At 45.7% G+C, this 17,308-nt stretch overlaps 1 protein-coding gene and 1 non-coding gene across 2 annotated transcripts; both read left to right on the forward strand.

Moving 5' to 3' along the window:
• Nucleotides 1-898: 898 nt before the first annotated feature.
• LOC116523457 (casein kinase II subunit alpha) lies at nt 899-17,070 on the forward strand (the record flags this gene model as incomplete). Its single annotated transcript, XM_032238576.1, has 6 exons — nt 899-1,123; nt 9,482-9,593; nt 12,305-12,406; nt 14,297-14,347; nt 16,365-16,424; nt 16,987-17,070. Coding segments are annotated over exons 1-6 (510 nt in total), but the record flags the coding sequence as incomplete, so codon positions are not given.
• Nucleotides 3,931-4,066, forward strand: LOC116523458. Its single transcript, XR_004257083.1, has one exon. It is a non-coding gene; the product is annotated as a small nucleolar RNA SNORA5 (small nucleolar RNA).
• Nucleotides 17,071-17,308: the final 238 nt, after the last annotated feature.

A 17,308-nucleotide genomic window follows, 5' to 3' on the forward strand; every position in this document is an offset into this window, starting at 1 on the left:
CTATCTATCTATCTATCTATCTATCATCTATCTATCATCCATCTATCCATCCATCTATCTATCTATCTATCTATCATCTATCTATCATCTATCTTTTATGTGTGTATCTATCTATCCCTCCCTCCCTCCCTCCCTCCCTCCCTACCTATTCTGTCTTTATCTATCCATCTGCCTGTCTGTCTATCTATCATTATCTATATCACTCTCTCTCTCTTGTATGTATCTATCATATCATCTCTCTCTCTCTCGTATGTGTGTATTTATCTATCATCTATCTTGTATGTGTGTATCATCTCTCTATATCCATCCATCCATCCATCCATCCATCCATCCATCCATCCATCCATCCATCCATCCATCCATCCATCCATCCATCTATCTATCTATCTATCTATCTATCTACCATATCTACCATATCTACCTACCTTCTAAAAGGGGTTAGAATAACTCCTATGGCATAAAGTCAGACCTCTGAGCAGTACTTGACTGTAGACAGAGGGGTGGAATTGGATTGATCCAATGATACCCGCGGCATTTTTAAGATAAAACAAATTAGAATGGCCAGGGCACTTAATTAAAAAGTGGAAATAATAATAACTCCTGGCTTTATTTATGTACTATTGACCTGTTCTGTGATGCAAGACATCAAGGAGATTCAGCAGTCGACGTCTTGCTTCCTCTAAACCAAATTGGGTCTTAAAATTGGCAAGGTTGGAGAATATCCAACTTCACTTCCTTTTACAGAAGACGACCCTCCCTTTTAATGACAAGCTTCCGCCCGGCTCCTTGATATTTAAAACTTAAATTTTAATCCAAACATGGAACTCTTTTTCTTAATTAGCTTGGAAGCGTCGATTCCTCTCTTCAGCATCCTTGCATTTTTTTTTTGTCTTCGCAGTGAAAAAAAAAAAGAAAAGAAAATCCAGATTCCCGTCTGAGGCAATCCTGGGATTGATCCGGAAGCCGGAAGCGGTGCAAAGGCCAGATCCGTTGCCCAAACTCCACCTGCCCGCCTGTCCGTCATGTCGGGGCCTGTGCCAAGCAGAGCCAGAGTTTACACGGATGTAAATACCCACAGACCACGGGAGTACTGGGATTACGAGTCGCATGTGGTGGAGTGGGGGTAAGTATCCTGGCCTAGAGGTGGGCGGTTTGCTCCCAAAGCTCTTGCGAGACTGCTAGATTTTTATTCTGTTCCTTAATTTTATTCTGTTCTCTGGAGGTTCTCTGTCCTTCAGCTCACGGTGCTCCCAAAGGTGTTTTTTTTCCCCAAGAGGCAACTGAGCTTTCTGGTTTTTCTTTGAAGAGGTTTCGCTTCTCATCCAAGAAGCTTCTTCAGCTCTGATTGGATGGCAGGGAATGGAGGGATTTATATTCTTTGCAGAAAGCTGGTCATTTGCATCCTTTTAGAGAGCCGTTGAGGCCACTTGGAGGTTTGTCTGTGCCTTCAGGGTCACCTGAGTGGTGCAAATGGTTCCTGTAATCTGAAGTTTTTTCCCTCTGGAAATCCATTCCTACTCCCACCCCATTCCAAGGGTCTTCATCCCAAATTGTACGGCTAAACGTCTGTGGAGATTCTCCGTCATCCCGGTTATGGTTGTCCCAAAGGTGCTTTTTCAAGAGGCAACTGTACTTACTGGTTTTTCTTTGAAGGCGCTTCACTTCTCTTCTAAGAAGCTTCTTCAGCTCTGACTGGATGGTGAAGGATGGAAGGATTTCTACTCCTTGCAGACAGCTGGTCATTTGCATCCTTTTAGAGAGTCCTTGAGGCCACTTGGAGGTTTATCTGTGTCCTCAGGGCCACCTGAGTGGTGCAAATGAACGGTGTTTATCCCAAATCTGTGGAGCTTCTCTGTCATCCAGGTCACAGTAGTCCCAAAGTTGTTTTTTTCTGAAGGCAACTGTACTTACTTGTTTTTTTTTCCCTTTGAAGACATTTTGCTTCTCATCCAAGAAGCTTCTTCACTGGATGGTGGGGAATGGAAGGATTGATCCTCCTTGCAGACTGCTGGTCATTTGCATCTTTTTAGAGATCTGTTGAGGCCACTTGGAGGTTTGTCTGTGTTCTCAGGATCAACTGAGTGGTGCAAATGGGTGTGGGACCTTCTTGGAACGGCTAAAAAGACCCTGTTTTAGTCTGTTCTGTGTCTATTCTGTTCTGTTCTTGCCCTCATCCTGTTCTATTCTCCGGTGTGCTGAGTCCAGAGAATCCAAGGAAAGGAAAGTGTTAACTCTGCTTCCTCTGCTTGGAGTCTGAGTCAATCAGGTCTTTGGTCCCGCCTCCTCTGCCTGAGCATGCCTGGTTTTGACTCAGTCTTGGAGCAAACGAGAGCCGTACTGGTAAAGAAGAGCAGAGTTCCTTGGATTCTTCAGATCAGTAAGCCCAGGGGTCCTCAAACCTTTTAAAAGGGGGGCCAGTTCACAGTCCCTTACACTGTTGGGGGGGCTGGGTGGGTGTGGCTAGGTGGTCATGAGATTGGGTGGGTGTGGCCAATTTAGCAGTCCATTAAACATTACATACAAATTAAACTTTAATTTGTTATGTTCCTGGAGGTGGAAAGCGGGTTAGTGAAGGGATGTGGCTGCCTTGGGGTGTGCATGAGGGACTTCTGTTTGTGTGTGTGTGTGTCTCCCTCTCTCTCCCTCCCTCTGGAGCAGTGGTGGGTTCCTCTCCCCGTTGCTACCAGTACAGTGCTCACAGGGCCCCATGTCCTTTTGTGCAGACGCGCTGCGCACGCATGCACATTCCACCACCCCTGCGACACCTAGCTGCTTGTCAGACCTTGCGCTGTGCGCGTGTGCGCAATTGGCCATTTGCTTTACAAATAGGTATCGAATGCAGGCGACTGGGCGGGCCAAACGAGCCACCGTACCAGTATACTATCAGCTGCTACCCATATGGCTGTACCGGCCAGAACCCACCACTGCTCTGGAGGCTGGGGAGGCCAAAAACAGGCCCATTTTTGGCCTCCTGAGGCCTCCATGCATCCTGTTTTTGGCCTCCAGAAGGTTGGGGGGGCAGTGGATAGGCGCGGCGATGTGGGTGGAGCAGCATCGTGGTCCCTCGCAATAGCAATAGCAATAGCAGTTAGACTTATCTACCGCTTCATCGGGCTTTCAGCCCTCTCTAAGCGGTTTACAGAGTCAGCATATTGCCCCCAACAACAATCCGGGTCCTCATTTTACCCATCTCGGAAGGATGGAAGGCTGAGTCAACCTTGAGCCGGTGAGATTTGAACCGCTGAACTGCTGATCTAGCAGTAGCCTGCAGTGCTGCATTTAACCACTGCGCCACCTTGGCTCGCGGGGACGGATTAATGGTTTTGGCAGGTCATAGGACCCCTGAGTAAGCCCGACATCGCGAAACCCACCTGCTCAGGCCCAGTCGCCAGAAGAGGCTCAGGCTGACCGCAATAGCCGATCTCAGAGGCAATATTAAGGCTAAAAATGGTCAGGGACTCTGGAAAAGCCACACATCGGACTCCAGAGAGAGTTGAGGACCCAAGGAGAAATGCTCAGACAGCCGGGGGAGGGTGGGGTGGGCTAGAGTCACTGCCCAGTTCAGGCTGGGCACCCTCCAAGGGGCAGAGAAGCTGAAAGAGGGAAAGAAAGCCGCGGCAGCAGCAGGGCTCCTTTGGAACGAGACTTGCCCAAGAGGGAGACAAAGGGCTGAGATGGATGACCACGAGGGTTCAGGAACATCATGGGCGAGTGGAGCGGATCAGGAGATCCCTGCCCAGGGCACGAATCGTTCACAAGACTCCAAAGCAGGGGTCGGCAAGTCGAGGACGCCTGTCTACATGCATAAATGTTAATGACTCCGTTTATGGTATATTTCAGCCTATGGATCCTGCTCTCTCAAGGGCCAGCTTCTAGGTTAAAATGGTCACAGGAGCTGCTTCCTTTTCTCTTGGAACCGGGGCCTCCTGTTGCAGCCATGTCAAATTCGGTCCCTGCCTGCTCCGTGGTGGGAACCGGCCCTGCGGCTGCCACATCACAACTGTAGTTCATGGGCCCCTGGCTCATGTAGTTGGGCCCGGGGATAAAAAATATGCTACAGACATGTCTAGTGTCTGGACGGTTGTGGTTGGCAGGGTGTAGGTACAGGATGGAATAGTATAGGACAGGGGTTGGCCACCTGCGGCTCCGGAGCCGCAGGTGGCTCTTTCCTCCCTCTGCTGCGGCTCCCTGTCACCGGTCGGCTCCACAATTGATAGGGGTTTTGGTTAGAACAGGGAGAGGAAAAAGGACGCCACACTAGGAAGAGACTCTATGGTGGGCGAACTGGACTTCCGGTTTGCAGAGGAAAAGGGATGCTGTGCTAGGAGGAGACTCTATGGTGCGGGAACCGGACTTCTGGTTGGCAAAGGAAAAATGCCACACTAGGAAGAGACTCTATGGTGGGGGAACTGGACTTCCGGTTGGCAGAGGAAAAGGGATTCCGCGCTAGGAGGAGACTATGGTGGGGGAACTGGACTTCTGGTTGGCAGAGGAAAAAGGAGTCTGCGCTAGGAGGAGACTCTATGGTGGAGGAACTGGATTTTCGGTCGGCTTCAGAATTGAACCGGGGGGGGGGGGGGGCTTCTGGTTAGGACCTTTGTGGCTCTTGAGTGTTTAAGGTTGCCAACCCCTGCTCCAAAGGGTCGAAATCAGTCACTAGAGGAACAGCGTCCCAAATAGTAGCCGGAGCGATTTCCAGCAGGAGACATAAGAGATTTCCCAGGGCCTAGAAGGAGGCGGAGCGAAGGAAAAGGGAGGGGGGCAAAAAAAATGGAGATGAAAGGTTTAGAATTTCCCGCGCTTCGCCAGCTCAGCTTATGGAGTCAAAGCAACAGATGATTTGTGCTCAAACACCAGATGATGCTAGAGAGCAACTTCTCCAGCCGGCTCTTTGTTTAGATGACAGTGAGATTCTGGCGGAGGCACGGGAAGATTTCCAGGCCTTTGAAGATCAGGGGGAGCCGCAATCTAAAGAGGAGGAAGCAGGCTCCCGAAGCCATGTTTACTCCCACAGCAGCTGATCTTCGACCACCCGGGATTATGGACCAAATGAAAGCTCTGATAGAGGCCTTAACACAGGTCATGGCCAATAGTGGGATTCAGATTTTTTTTTTACTACCGGTTCTGTAGGCGTGGCTTGGTCAGCGTGGCAGGGAAAGGATACTGCAAAATCTCCATTTGCTCCCAATCAGCTGGGACTCGGGAGGCAGAGAATAGATGGGGCGGGGCCAGCCAGAGGTGGCATTTGCTGGTTCTCCAAACCAATGTTCTCTCCAAGCTGCGCGCCTGCGCGGCCACACAGGTAACAAGAAAACACCGCGCAGAAGTTTCAAACTTCAGCGCAGTGTTTTTTAATGTCTTTAAATGTGACTGAAAATATCCCCCCTCCCTCCCTTCTCTCTCTGCACCGAAATCTCTCCTCCATCTGGTGATTGGTGAAATCAAGGAAGACTGCCCGGAGACCGATGACGCTGCAGAAGAGAGAATTCCCATTTGTTCTCTGGGGCTTCGTCGGTCCCTGGGAAAACGGGATTCGCTGGTTGTAGCCTGCCTTTCTCTGCACATCCGGGGTTTCTCAGGCATTGTGTTGTCTGAAGCCCCGTTCTGAGCTCGGCAGTTTTTCTGCGATCCCTTCGCTTTGGGGAGAGAGGGAAGAAGCATGGAATTGGACTGCCTGAGCCAAAGGGGTCCACGGGATCTTGAGACTTGATTTTTGAGCAGTACCAATCCATTTCACTCTTTCCTTTCCCTTTCTGTCCTTCTTCTATCTTCCTTTCTCTTTTCCTTTCCTTCTTTTCCATTTCCTTTCCTTTCTCCTTTCCTTTCTCCTTTCCTTTCTCCTTTCCTTTCTCCTTTCCTTTCTCCTTTCGTTTTCTTTTTCCTTTCCTTCTTTTCCTTTTCCTTTCCTTTTCCTTTTCCTTTCCTTTCCTTTCCTTTCTCCTTTCCCTTTCCCTTTCCTTCTTTTCAATTTCCTTTCCTTTTTCCTTTCCTTTCTCTTTTCCATTTCCTTTCTTTTTTCCTTTCCTTCTTTCCCATTTCCTTTCCCTCCCCCTTCCTTCCCTTCCTTCCTTCCTGGGGGTCTGAGGGAGAGGGAGGGGACCCTTTTCCTCCTTGCCCCCCTCCCCAACATCTGCTCTGATGGCAATTATGGCTAAAAAAAATGCAGGTGCTCAGGCATGAAAATGTGCCGCTCAAACACTATATATTTTTCTGCGCACACTGAAAAAAAAAATTAGAGGGAACATTGCTCCGAACTACTCAATATTTCCGCAACCGGATCTCCAGAACTGGTCACAAAGTTCCACAGACTTCAGGGGGGTGGAGAGCAAACCTGGACCTGAAAAGATTAAACAGACACATAATTTACCAAAGATTCAAAATGCAGTTCCTCCAGTCAATACTGGGGAGTATCCGATAGGTCGACTTCTTAATGTCAATAGACCTCATGGACGGTTAGGGTTAAGGTTAGGGTCTCCTCGCCCCCCCTTCTCTCCTTCCCTCTCTCCTCCCCCTCCCCCTCCTCCCCTCCTGCCTCCCTTCCCCATTCCATTATTCTCTTTTCTCTCTCTTCTGTTTTTTTCTCCCATTCTTCTTTTCTCTCTTCTGTTTTCTTCCATTTTTCTCTACACCTCTCCTCTCTTTCCTCCTTCCCTAACCATGTGAGCCGCCACACTCCACCACCAGGTGGAGCCAGAACTCCTGATGATTGGCCCAAAGTCACCCAGCTGGCTTTCGTGCCTAAGGCGGGACTAGAACTCCCCGTCTCCTGATGATTGGCCCAAAGTCACCCAGCTGGCTTTCGTGCCTAAGGCAGGACTAGAACTCACCCTCTCCTGATGATTGGCCCAGTCACCCAGCTGGCTTTCGTGCCTCAGGCGGGACTAGAACTCACCGTCTCCTGGTGATTGGCCCAAGGTCACCCAGGTGGCATTCGTACCTAAGTTGGGACTAGAACTCACCCTCTCCTGGTGATTGGCCCAAAGTCGCCCAGCTGGTGTCATTTCCCACAAATGTTGAAAGGATCCATCAGGTACTTAAAAGCTTTTATTCCTCTGTGGCTAAAACTATGCAGGTGGTGGAGAAGCTGGGGTCTTCCAAAGCCAGGAAATTTAGAAAAATATGATTGGTCAGAGAATGGCTGCCAATGAAAAAGAAAGCAGCATTGATTCTCTGGTTCCCTATTACAAGGCAGCCCTTAATGACCACATGATCCGTTAGGTGTATCTTCTCTTCCTAACAGGAGTTCAAAGCACCCTATATAGCACCTCCCTTTCGTATCACCTCCCCTCTGCACTGCGAAGGAAATTAGGCAGAGAGATTGTGCGAATCTCCAAGTCAGCTTTCAGGGCTGAAAAGGTGAACTTGTTCCTGCCATTATTTCTGAAAATTATGTCGGCTGGTTACAAAACCTTTGTGCAACCTCTCCATAGTCCTCACTTACAATTTATATAAAATCTCATATTATCAATCTAGTATATAAGTATACATTATTATCATTATTGATCATTTATTTGACTATAACTATTCTTCCTTCATTTTATACGAGATATTCTAAATTTTGAATTAATTTTACATTATAACAATTCATTACATCCTCCTAAATCCATCCAATGGTAATAGATCTTTATATTATATTCTGGGTCATTCCATTATCCTTGTATTGTAAAATTCTCTTATCGTATTTCCTTTCCATATTTTTTGTCTTTAACCATTGGTAAAATAAGTCCCATATCTTATAAAATCGTTTATCTTCTTGTTCTCTAATTCCAAATGTCAATTTGCTCATTTCGGCACATTCCATTATTTTCTGAATAACTTCCTCCTGCGTTGCTATTTTCTCATTACCATTTCTGAAAATTATTTAGAGCAGTGTTTCTCAACCTTGGCGACTTTAAGTCCTGTGGACTTCAACTCCCAGAATCCCCCAGGCTGGGGAATTCTGGGAGTTGAAGTCCACAGGACTTAAAGTCACCAAGGTTGAGAAACACTGATTTAGAGGCTTAGGGGACTAGAGGCTAAAACGTAAGAGGAACAGTTGCAAGAACTGGATATTTCTAATAGAACGAAGAGAAGAACTTGGGGACACATGATGACAGTCTTCCAATATTTGAGGGGCTGCCACAGAGAGGAGGGGGGGTGTCAACATATTCTCAAAGCACCTGAGGACGGAACAAGAAGGCAACAGATGGAAACTAATCAAGGAGAGAAGCAACTTGGAAGTAAGGAGGAATTTCTTGACAGAGAGAATTAATCAGTGGAACTGCTTGCCTCAGGAAGTTGATGGGGCTCCAATACTGGAGGTTTTCAAGAAGAAATCGGATATATATTTGTCCAGAATGGTGTAGGACTGTGATGGCGAATATATGACACGCATGGTGGCACATGGAGCCCTCTTTGTGGGCATGCAAGCCGTCGCCCAGCTCAATTCCATGTCAGCTGGGTGATTCTGGACTACTCACCAGGAGACATGGAGTTCTAGCCCTGCCTTCATTAGGAAAGCCGGCTGGGTGACTTTGGCCCAATTGCCAGGAGATGGTGAGTTCTAGCCCTGCCTTCATTAGGAAAGCCGGCTGGGTGACCTTGGGCCAATCGCCAGGAGATAGTGAGTTCTAATCCTGCCTTCATTAGGAAAGCCTGCTGGGTGACTTTGGGCCAATCGCCAGGAGATGGTGAGTTCTAGCCCTGCCTTCATTAGGAAAGCCGGCTGGGTGACTTTGGGCCAATCGCCAGGAGATGGTGAGTTCTAGCCCTGCCTTCATTAGGAAAGCCGGCTGGGTGACTTTGGGCCAATCACCAGGAGACGGTGAATTCTAGCCCTGCCTTCATTAGGAAAGCCGGCTGGGTGACCTTGGCCCAATCGCCAGGAGACGGTGAGTTCTAGCCCTGCCTTCATTAGGAAAGCCGGCTGGGTGACTTTGGCCCAATCCCCAGGAGACGGTGAGTTCTAGCCCTGCCTTCATTAGGAAAGCCAGCTGGGTGACCTTGGGCCAATCGCCAGGAGATGGTGAGTTCTAGCCCTGCCTTCATTAGGAAAGCCGGCTGGGTGACCTTGGGCCAATCGCCAGGAGGTGGTGAGTTCTAGTCCTGCCTTCATTAGGAAAGCCGGCTGGGTGACTTTGGGCCAATCGCCAGGAGGTGGTGAGTTCTAGTCCTGCCTTCATTAGGAAAGCCGGCTGGGTGACTTTGGGCCAATCACCACGAGAACTGGAGAAGCTTATTGGATGAGAAACGAAATATCTTAAGGAAAGATCAGAAAGTCCAAGTTACCTTTAAAAGTTGGGGCAAGTTGTGTTGGTCAGAAAAAAAAAAATGCTACCAAACTCTTGATTGTTCCCTACTAGAGACTTAACAGTTTTCCTTCTACAATGAGTGGTTTCTTTGAAGGCGAGAACGCTCTTGGTTGGGGAATGATTCGAATTCTTTTCCCTTGCATAACAATGTCCTTTTTTGTGTGTTTTGTTTTGTCTTTTTGTCATTGCAGGAATCAAGACGACTACCAGCTAGTTCGGAAGTTAGGCCGGGGCAAATACAGCGAAGTCTTCGAAGCCATCAACATCACAAATAATGAAAAAGTAGTCGTTAAAATTCTGAAGGTGAGGCTGCTGTGCAGAGAGGAAAGATTTTACCAAATGCCCCTTTCCCCTAATTTCGGTCTCGTTTGTTTACGCCTCGTCATTAAGACTCACACCGGAGACCGTATGCAAATTGACAGCGTAGTAAATTGCTCTGTCCCCGTGGCATTCCGGGATAAATAGCAATAGCATTTAGACTTTTATACCGCTTCACAGTGCTTTACAGCCCTCTCTTAAGTGGTTTACAGAGTCAGCATCTTTAGGCTCCAGTCCCCTAATTATCTTTTTTTTTTTTTTAATTTTCAAAACAAACACAACACATACAATCTTCCTTTTTTACATATTGTAGAAAGTGTATCTGTTGGTTACAAAAGATTTTTGTGCATCTCTTCCACAGTCATCAATCATAATTCATATTAACTCAGGTATTTTAACTCAGATATTTATACATGTTACCGTCATCATACCTCCATTTTCATTTGACCATAGTTGTTTAAACATCCATCATAAAATATACCAAGATTTAATACATAACCACATACTGGCATTTCATGTACTATTTCTAAAATCCTCCAATGACACTAAATCCTTATGTCCTATTCTAGCTAAACCTCCATAATATTTAATAACAAAAGTTTTCTATCCTTCTTTCCAAATCACTGTTTACAATTTATATCTCATTTCCTTATGTTGTACCCATACATAATCCCCTAATCATCTTTGTGGCTCTTCTCTGCACTCTTTCCAGAATCTCAACATTTGTTTATTTTTTTGTATTGTGACCAAAACTGAAGGCAGGGTTCCAAGTGTTGTCTTATCAGCGCAGTATTAAGTGTTTTATTTTTTGCCTACACTCAGGGAGATGACATAACAGAGGGTCTGGCCTACTTTCCCTTCCACATTTAAGAGCAGCTTGGAAGAAGGTTTTATATTTTCCTTTTTGATTAGCTGAAAACTTGATATTCTTGTGATCATTTTCTAGAAAGAAGAGCAACTAAGATAGGGGACTAGTGGCTAAAATAAGATCAAGAGTTGCAGGAACTGGGGATGTCTAGTTTAATGAAAAGAAGGACTAGGGGAGACATGATAGCATCTTCCAGTATCTCAGGGATTGCCACAAAGAATAGGGAGTCAAGCTATTCTCCAAGGCACCTGAGGGCAGAACAAGAAGCAATGGGTGGAAACTAATCAAGGAGAGAAGCAACTTAGAACTGAGGAGAAATTTCCTGACAGTGAGAACAATTAATGAGTGGAACAGAAGTTGCCTCCAGAAGTTGTGAATGCTCCAACACTGGAAGTCTTTAAGAAGATGTTGGACGGCCATTTGTCTGGAATGGTATAGGGTTTCCTGCTTAAGCAGGGGGTTGGACTAGAAGACCTCAAAGATCCCTTCCACCTCTGCTATTCTGTAATTCGGTAAGGGTTTCCTGCTTGAACACGGGGCTGGACTAGAAGACCTCCGAGGTCCCTTCCAACTCTGTTGTTCTGTAATTCTGTAAGGGTCTCCTGCTTGAGCAGGGGGCTGGACTAGAAAACCTCCAAGGTCCCTTCCAACTCTGTTGTTCTGTAATTCTGTAAGGACCTCCTGCTTGAACAGGGGGCTGGACTAGAAAACCTCCAAGGTCCCTTCCAACTCTTGTTATTCTGTAATTCTGTAAGGGTCTCCTGCTTGAGCAGGGGGCTGGACTAGAAAACCTCCAAGGTCCCTTCCAACTCTGTTGTTCTGTAATTCTGTAACAATTCTGTAACAATCTCCTGCTTGAGTATGGGGCTGGACTAGAAGACCTCCGAGGTCCCTTCCAACTCTGTTATTCTGTTCTTTTATATAACTTAAATATTTGCATATGGAAATATGCAACTCTCTTTTAAAAAGGAGTTATGGTGGCTTGTTATGTTCTACTGGGAAGGAAGCCTAGGGAGCCGTTCCCAAATCACATTTGCACAGAAGAAAACAGATATTTTGAGTTGTGGCTTTGAGAAAAGGGCCCTTGTTTTTTTGCCCTTCTTTCCCTTCATTAATTAGGGATCATAGGATAATTAACTCCTAAGGGCCCAGTTCCAAACAGCTCAGTGTGGGTTCCAGGGCCAGTGGGGTTTTTTTCCCCTTGTTTTTCTCTCAAAATAACAAGACTTCCAGAATGTTGCAAACCCTGTTTTTTGAATTTCCACCTCCTTTCACCATTCTATTGTCATGGGAAGTCCTGTTTTTCAGTGAAGAAAACTCCGGAGTCCACCAAGCTCAGAGAACACAAAAAAAACCACAGTCTCCCTCTTCTCCCTTCTCTTCTGCCTCCTCCTCTTCCTCCTCCCCACAAACCCCACATCCTTGATGATGTTCCCTAGTTGGGTCATGAGATGTCTGTAAGAAAAAAACTCATGAGAGAACCAAGGACCTCCAGTTTAATCCTAAACTAGAAATAGTCTCTTCTATTGATGCTTTGATCCTTTGTCTAACCAGTTTCCTGTTCATCTGTCCCCTGAATTTATATAAACCTTTTTTAAAAGACACAATATTTGCTTCAACAAACTCCCACGACGCAGTTGCCGCTTTCCTGCTGCGAAATTAAATGCAGCCTTGGGGAGAGGGGTGTGGGGGTTGTAACAAATATATTCAATAAACAGAATCAGTAAGAAAGGCTGGTTGCAGTTACAGTGTTCTCCCCCCCCCCCCCCCCTCTTTCTCCTGGAGTTTTGCCTGTCCCAGTTAACTGGTTTTTTTTTCCTTTGCTCAGCCGGTGAAAAAGAAGAAAATTAAACGAGAAATCAAAATCCTGGAGAACCTGCGAGGTGGTCCCAACATCATCACCCTTGCCGACATAGTGAAGGATCCAGTGGTGAGTAAATTTGACGGGTGGCATGTAGATGGGCTGAAGGGAGCACAGGGTCCAAATGGGTTGGTGTTTTTTTTTAAAAGAAATATTTCTTTCATTTTTATTGATTTATGGGAATATAGAGGATAACATTAGTATTATCCCCCACCCTCTCTCATCTATATCTGTCTGTCTACCTATATCAATCTGTCATTCTATACCTTCAGTCTTATCATCTACATAATTCTTTGTTCTGTCTGTCTGTCTCTCATTTCTATATTATCTATAACTACCATATCTATCTACTGTATCTATTTACGGTCTGTCTGTCTGTCTGTCTATCATCTATCTATCTATCTATCTATATCTATCTATCTATCATCTATCTATCATCTATCTATCTATCATCTATCTATCATCTATCTATCTGTCTGTCTGTCATCTATCTCTATACCTACCTACCTACCTACCTACCTACCTACCTACCTACCTACCTACCTACCTTATCTGTCTGTCTGTCTGTTTATCTATCTATCTATCTATCTATCTATCTATCTATCTATCTATCTATCTATCTATCTATCTAATTTCTATATCATTTGTATCTCTATCTGCCGTATCTATTTACCATATCTCTCTCTCTCTCTCTCTCTCTCTCTCTCTCTCTCTCTATCTATCTATCTATCTATCTATCTATCTATCTATCTATCTATCTATCTATCTATCTATCTATCTATCTATCTTTATACCTACCTACCTACCTACCTACCTAATCATCTTTCTGTATATTTATCCATCCATCTGTCTATCTGTCTGTCACATTTTAAAACTGACCATCTCCTTCATAGAGGGATTCTGGGCAGTGTTTATTCTGTCTTTGTATTGGTGTTTGCTGTCCAGAGTCTCGACACTGAGATGGGCAGCATATAAACTTAATAAATCCTAGATTTTTCAAAATAAAATCTAGTTCATCAGAGGCACAGAGCCTAGCTCACAAATTGCAGACGGCTCTCCTATCTCCGGACTAGGCAAATAGCACATTTTTTATAATTTATTTGTTGGTTTGTAAAACATGTACAAGATAACAAGTATAGGCATGAACATAAAACATGAACAAAGGAATTAAATAGAGCTAAATGGGGGCAGTAAGACGGGGACGGTAGGCACGCTGGTGCGCTTACCCCCCCACCCCACCCCGGTGCATAAGCCGAGTCTGGGGAGGATGGGCAAAATTGCTTACAAACCCCTGTTGCCTTTGTCATTTCAAATAATAACCCCCATCAGAAAACCTCCAGGACCGTATAATCATCAGGTAGATCAGCATTTCAGGTGTTTTTGGTCACAGGATCCTAAAATGGTAAAAAGTGATATTTTATTTCCTGTTTTTTGCCTCTGTTTCTCCCCCCCCCTTGGAAACACCCCCTCCCCCGGGTTGTTATAGCAATAGCAATAGCAGTTAGACTTATATACCGCTTCATAGGGCTTTCAGCCCTCTCTAAGCGGTTTACAGAGTCAGCATATCGCCCCCAACAACAATCCGGGTCCTCATTTCACCCACCTCGGAAGGACGGAAGGCTGAGTCAACCTTGAGCCGGTGAGATTAGAACCACTGAACTGCAGATAACAGTCAGCTGTAGTGGCCTTTCAGTGCTGCACCCTAACCACTGCGCCACCTCGGTTCTGAACAGTTTGATCAGATCAGGCCTCAGAATTAATTCGGCTTGCTACAAAACGCAGCCTCCTCCTGCTAAGCTTTTCCTGGACTCTAGAAATGTCAGCCAGCAGTCAGTCAGTCAGTCTCTGAGCAGCCTTGAATGCCGCCTAATAAATCATGCATTGGAAGACCCGCAGCTGACTTGACCTTCTCTCTTCCTTCCTTCCTTCCTTCCTCCCTTTCTTCCTTCCCTCTCCTAGTCACGGACCCCTGCCTTGGTGTTTGAGCACGTGAACAATACAGATTTTAAGGTACGGTTTTCCGTTTTTCAAATTTCTTGGCTTCGGTGAGGGAGGGGAGAGGAAGCTTTGATTGGGGACCTGGGAACAAAGGGATGATGATGAAGCTGGCAGCGTGTTGATAATCTGATTTTTTTTTTTTTTTTTGAGTGCTCCCGCATTCCGTTTTGAGTTGCTGTCAATCGATTTGGGTGAAAATGTGTGTCGAATGAAGAAGACGTCAATGTGTTAAAAAGCTAAAATGCCAGCTGGTCTTCATGGACGCTGGAAACGGCCTGGAAAACGGCCCCAAACCAGGCCAAAAAAACCGTTCTTTTGGGGGGGCATTTTCAGGCCATTTGGGAGGGCATTTTCAGGCTGGTTTTCGGGGCATTTTCAGGGCAATTTTGGGGCCATTTTCTTGGGTTAAAACAGTCTGAAAATGGCCCAAAAACAGGCATGCTGGTCTTGGGGCGCTCCGGCTCATGCACACACATTCCAATTTGCCCAAAAGGTTCGCCGTCACTGCTATAGGGAATCCTTGTTTTACAACCATTTAACAGCCGTCTGAGGTTAGGGCGGCCCTGAAGAAAAAGGGAGTTACAGCCCTTCCTTGCAGCATCCTTAGGGGTTCATGTGGCCAGAATTCGGAGGCAAGGGGGCCCTGCCTTTTCAGTGGCTGCAGCAATCCTGATCCCTTACCCTTAGTGACCTTCCCAGCTGGCCTCTGACAAAGTCCACGGAGGAAGCCCGCTTAACGACCATGTGATTTCACACAACCGCTGTCTGTTTTTCTTAACAACAGTGACCCCCCCAAAAAATATGATAGCAAAGTCAGGCAGAGCTCGCTTAACAACTCTTTATTGAGCCAGAAGAAACGGCTGTAGGTGCCTGCTATGTAATAGATTGGACTCGGGGGTGGGTGAGGAGTCAATTATATGTGCATTGCAGCCCCCTCCCCTCTGAAAACCAGTGGGAAAAACGTCCTCGGCTACAGGGATCGAGACAGGAAAATGTTAAATTAGGCCAAGGGCCAGTTCAGCGAATGTTTTTAAGGCTGCACGTTTTTATGCCGCCTCGAATAGCGTCCATGCAGTGTGAGATTGAGCGCAGTTAAGCTTCCTTGTTGCGTTAGAAAGTAAATTCATAACGAAAATTTACAAATATTTATTAGAAGTAACATTAGAAGAAGAAAAAGTTAAAGGTTGCATGATAGCGTGGGCCAAAAACTTTGGTTACAACACAGATCTCGTGGATTGGGAAAGAATTTGGAACACAAATTATAAACTAACACGATCAGCAGCACTTAAAGAAAATATATACAAAATGTTTTATCGTTGGCATTTATCACCAACAAGATTGGCTAAAATATACCCAAACATGAAGCCGATCTGCTGGAAGTGTAAAAAAGTACAAGGGACTCTTTATCACATATGGTGGACCTGCCTGGAAACACAGAAATATTGGGCAAAAAATTGGAAATGGGTGCAAGAAATTACAGGAGAACAGATAAAATACAAACCTGAAATCTTTCTACTGGGAATAATCAAAGGGAAATGTACAAAGAAAATTAAGTACATATTAACACACATCTGCTAACTACAGCTAGAATAGCATTTGCCCAATGCTGGAAACAAAATAATACCCCCTCGGACGAATTAGTGATTAAAAAAACCTTTGGATTGTGCAGAGATGGACAAATTAACACTGAAATTAAAAGATAAAGAAGAGTCGGAATATTATGAAACTTGGAACAATTGGTACAAATGGCTGCAAAACACGAATAAAATTAATTAAGCCAAAAAACTATATACAAATATATATAGAACTGTGTGTAAAAAACTATATACAAATATATATAGAAAGGTGTGTAAATATAGAAGCAAAATATTATATACATGTACAGGTATGATGACATAACAATGTTGACTGTAAGGTGGTGTAGAAGGGAAAAAATAATTTAAAAAATCTGCTAAAAAAAAGAAATGGGGAAGAAAGTTGCCGCTTTATTCATCTCCCCCCCCCCATGTCGTGTGTTCATTTCCCATAGCAATTATACCAGACGTTAACGGACTATGACATCCGGTTCTACATGTATGAAATCTTGAAGGTGAGTTGCATTTGGTGAAGCCTTAGTAGATGTTCTGAAAGCAGTGTTTGAGGAATAAGAGGCCGAGTCATTTTGGAGCGGATAATGTCTTTTTTTCCCCCTCCTTTCGCTGAGGACTTGAGCAAGCTTACTCCCAAGTCGACCCCTGTTCTTTAGCTGTTCCCTTCGTCTGGCCACTCTGCGCATGCGCACACTGGGAACAGGCTCCAGCTGTTCTTCTGCCCCACTGATCTCCGACTCCGAAGGCAGCTGATAACTGTCAGACAGCCCTGGCCCCCTCTCTGCCTCCGACACAGAGCCCTCATCCGTGCCTTTCCCAGACTCCAGGACTGGCCCATCTTCCTCCCCAACCTCCTCACTGTCCGAATCTGCTGCCAGTTCTGCTGGACAGCCACAACACCACACTCTTGCTGGGTGGCATGTGGCAACTTCTGAGCAGCTACCCTGAATTGTGGCCCTTCGGAAAATGGTCTCCCTATATTAATTTGTTCTGCTTTGGACGTGACTTTCCTATCCGTAGGCTCCTTTCTGATGTTGGGGCATCTCTCTCTCTCTCCTCCAGGCCCTGGATTATTGCCACAGTATGGGGATCATGCACAGAGACGTCAAACCTCACAACGTTATGATTGATCACGAGCATCGAAAGGTGAGGAGTCCCTTCCCTCTCTGTTCTTGGGCGAGCGCCACGTACCTTGTGGCTCAGGTCTTGCTAAAAAAAGGATGAGGAAAAGCAAAAGAGAAACGTGGTCGATTTAGCCGGTGCAAAAATGGTTCGGCTTCTGGGCTTTGCATCCAGGTAGTCTTTCCCCCTTCCCTTCCCTTTTCCTTTCTTCTTTCTCTTCCTCTTTCCTTTTTCCTTCCTTTTTCCTCTTTCCTTTCCCTTC

This window comes from Thamnophis elegans, unplaced genomic scaffold (assembly GCF_009769535.1).
Source record: "Thamnophis elegans isolate rThaEle1 unplaced genomic scaffold, rThaEle1.pri scaffold_326_arrow_ctg1, whole genome shotgun sequence".
Taxonomy (NCBI): domain Eukaryota; kingdom Metazoa; phylum Chordata; class Lepidosauria; order Squamata; family Colubridae; genus Thamnophis; species Thamnophis elegans.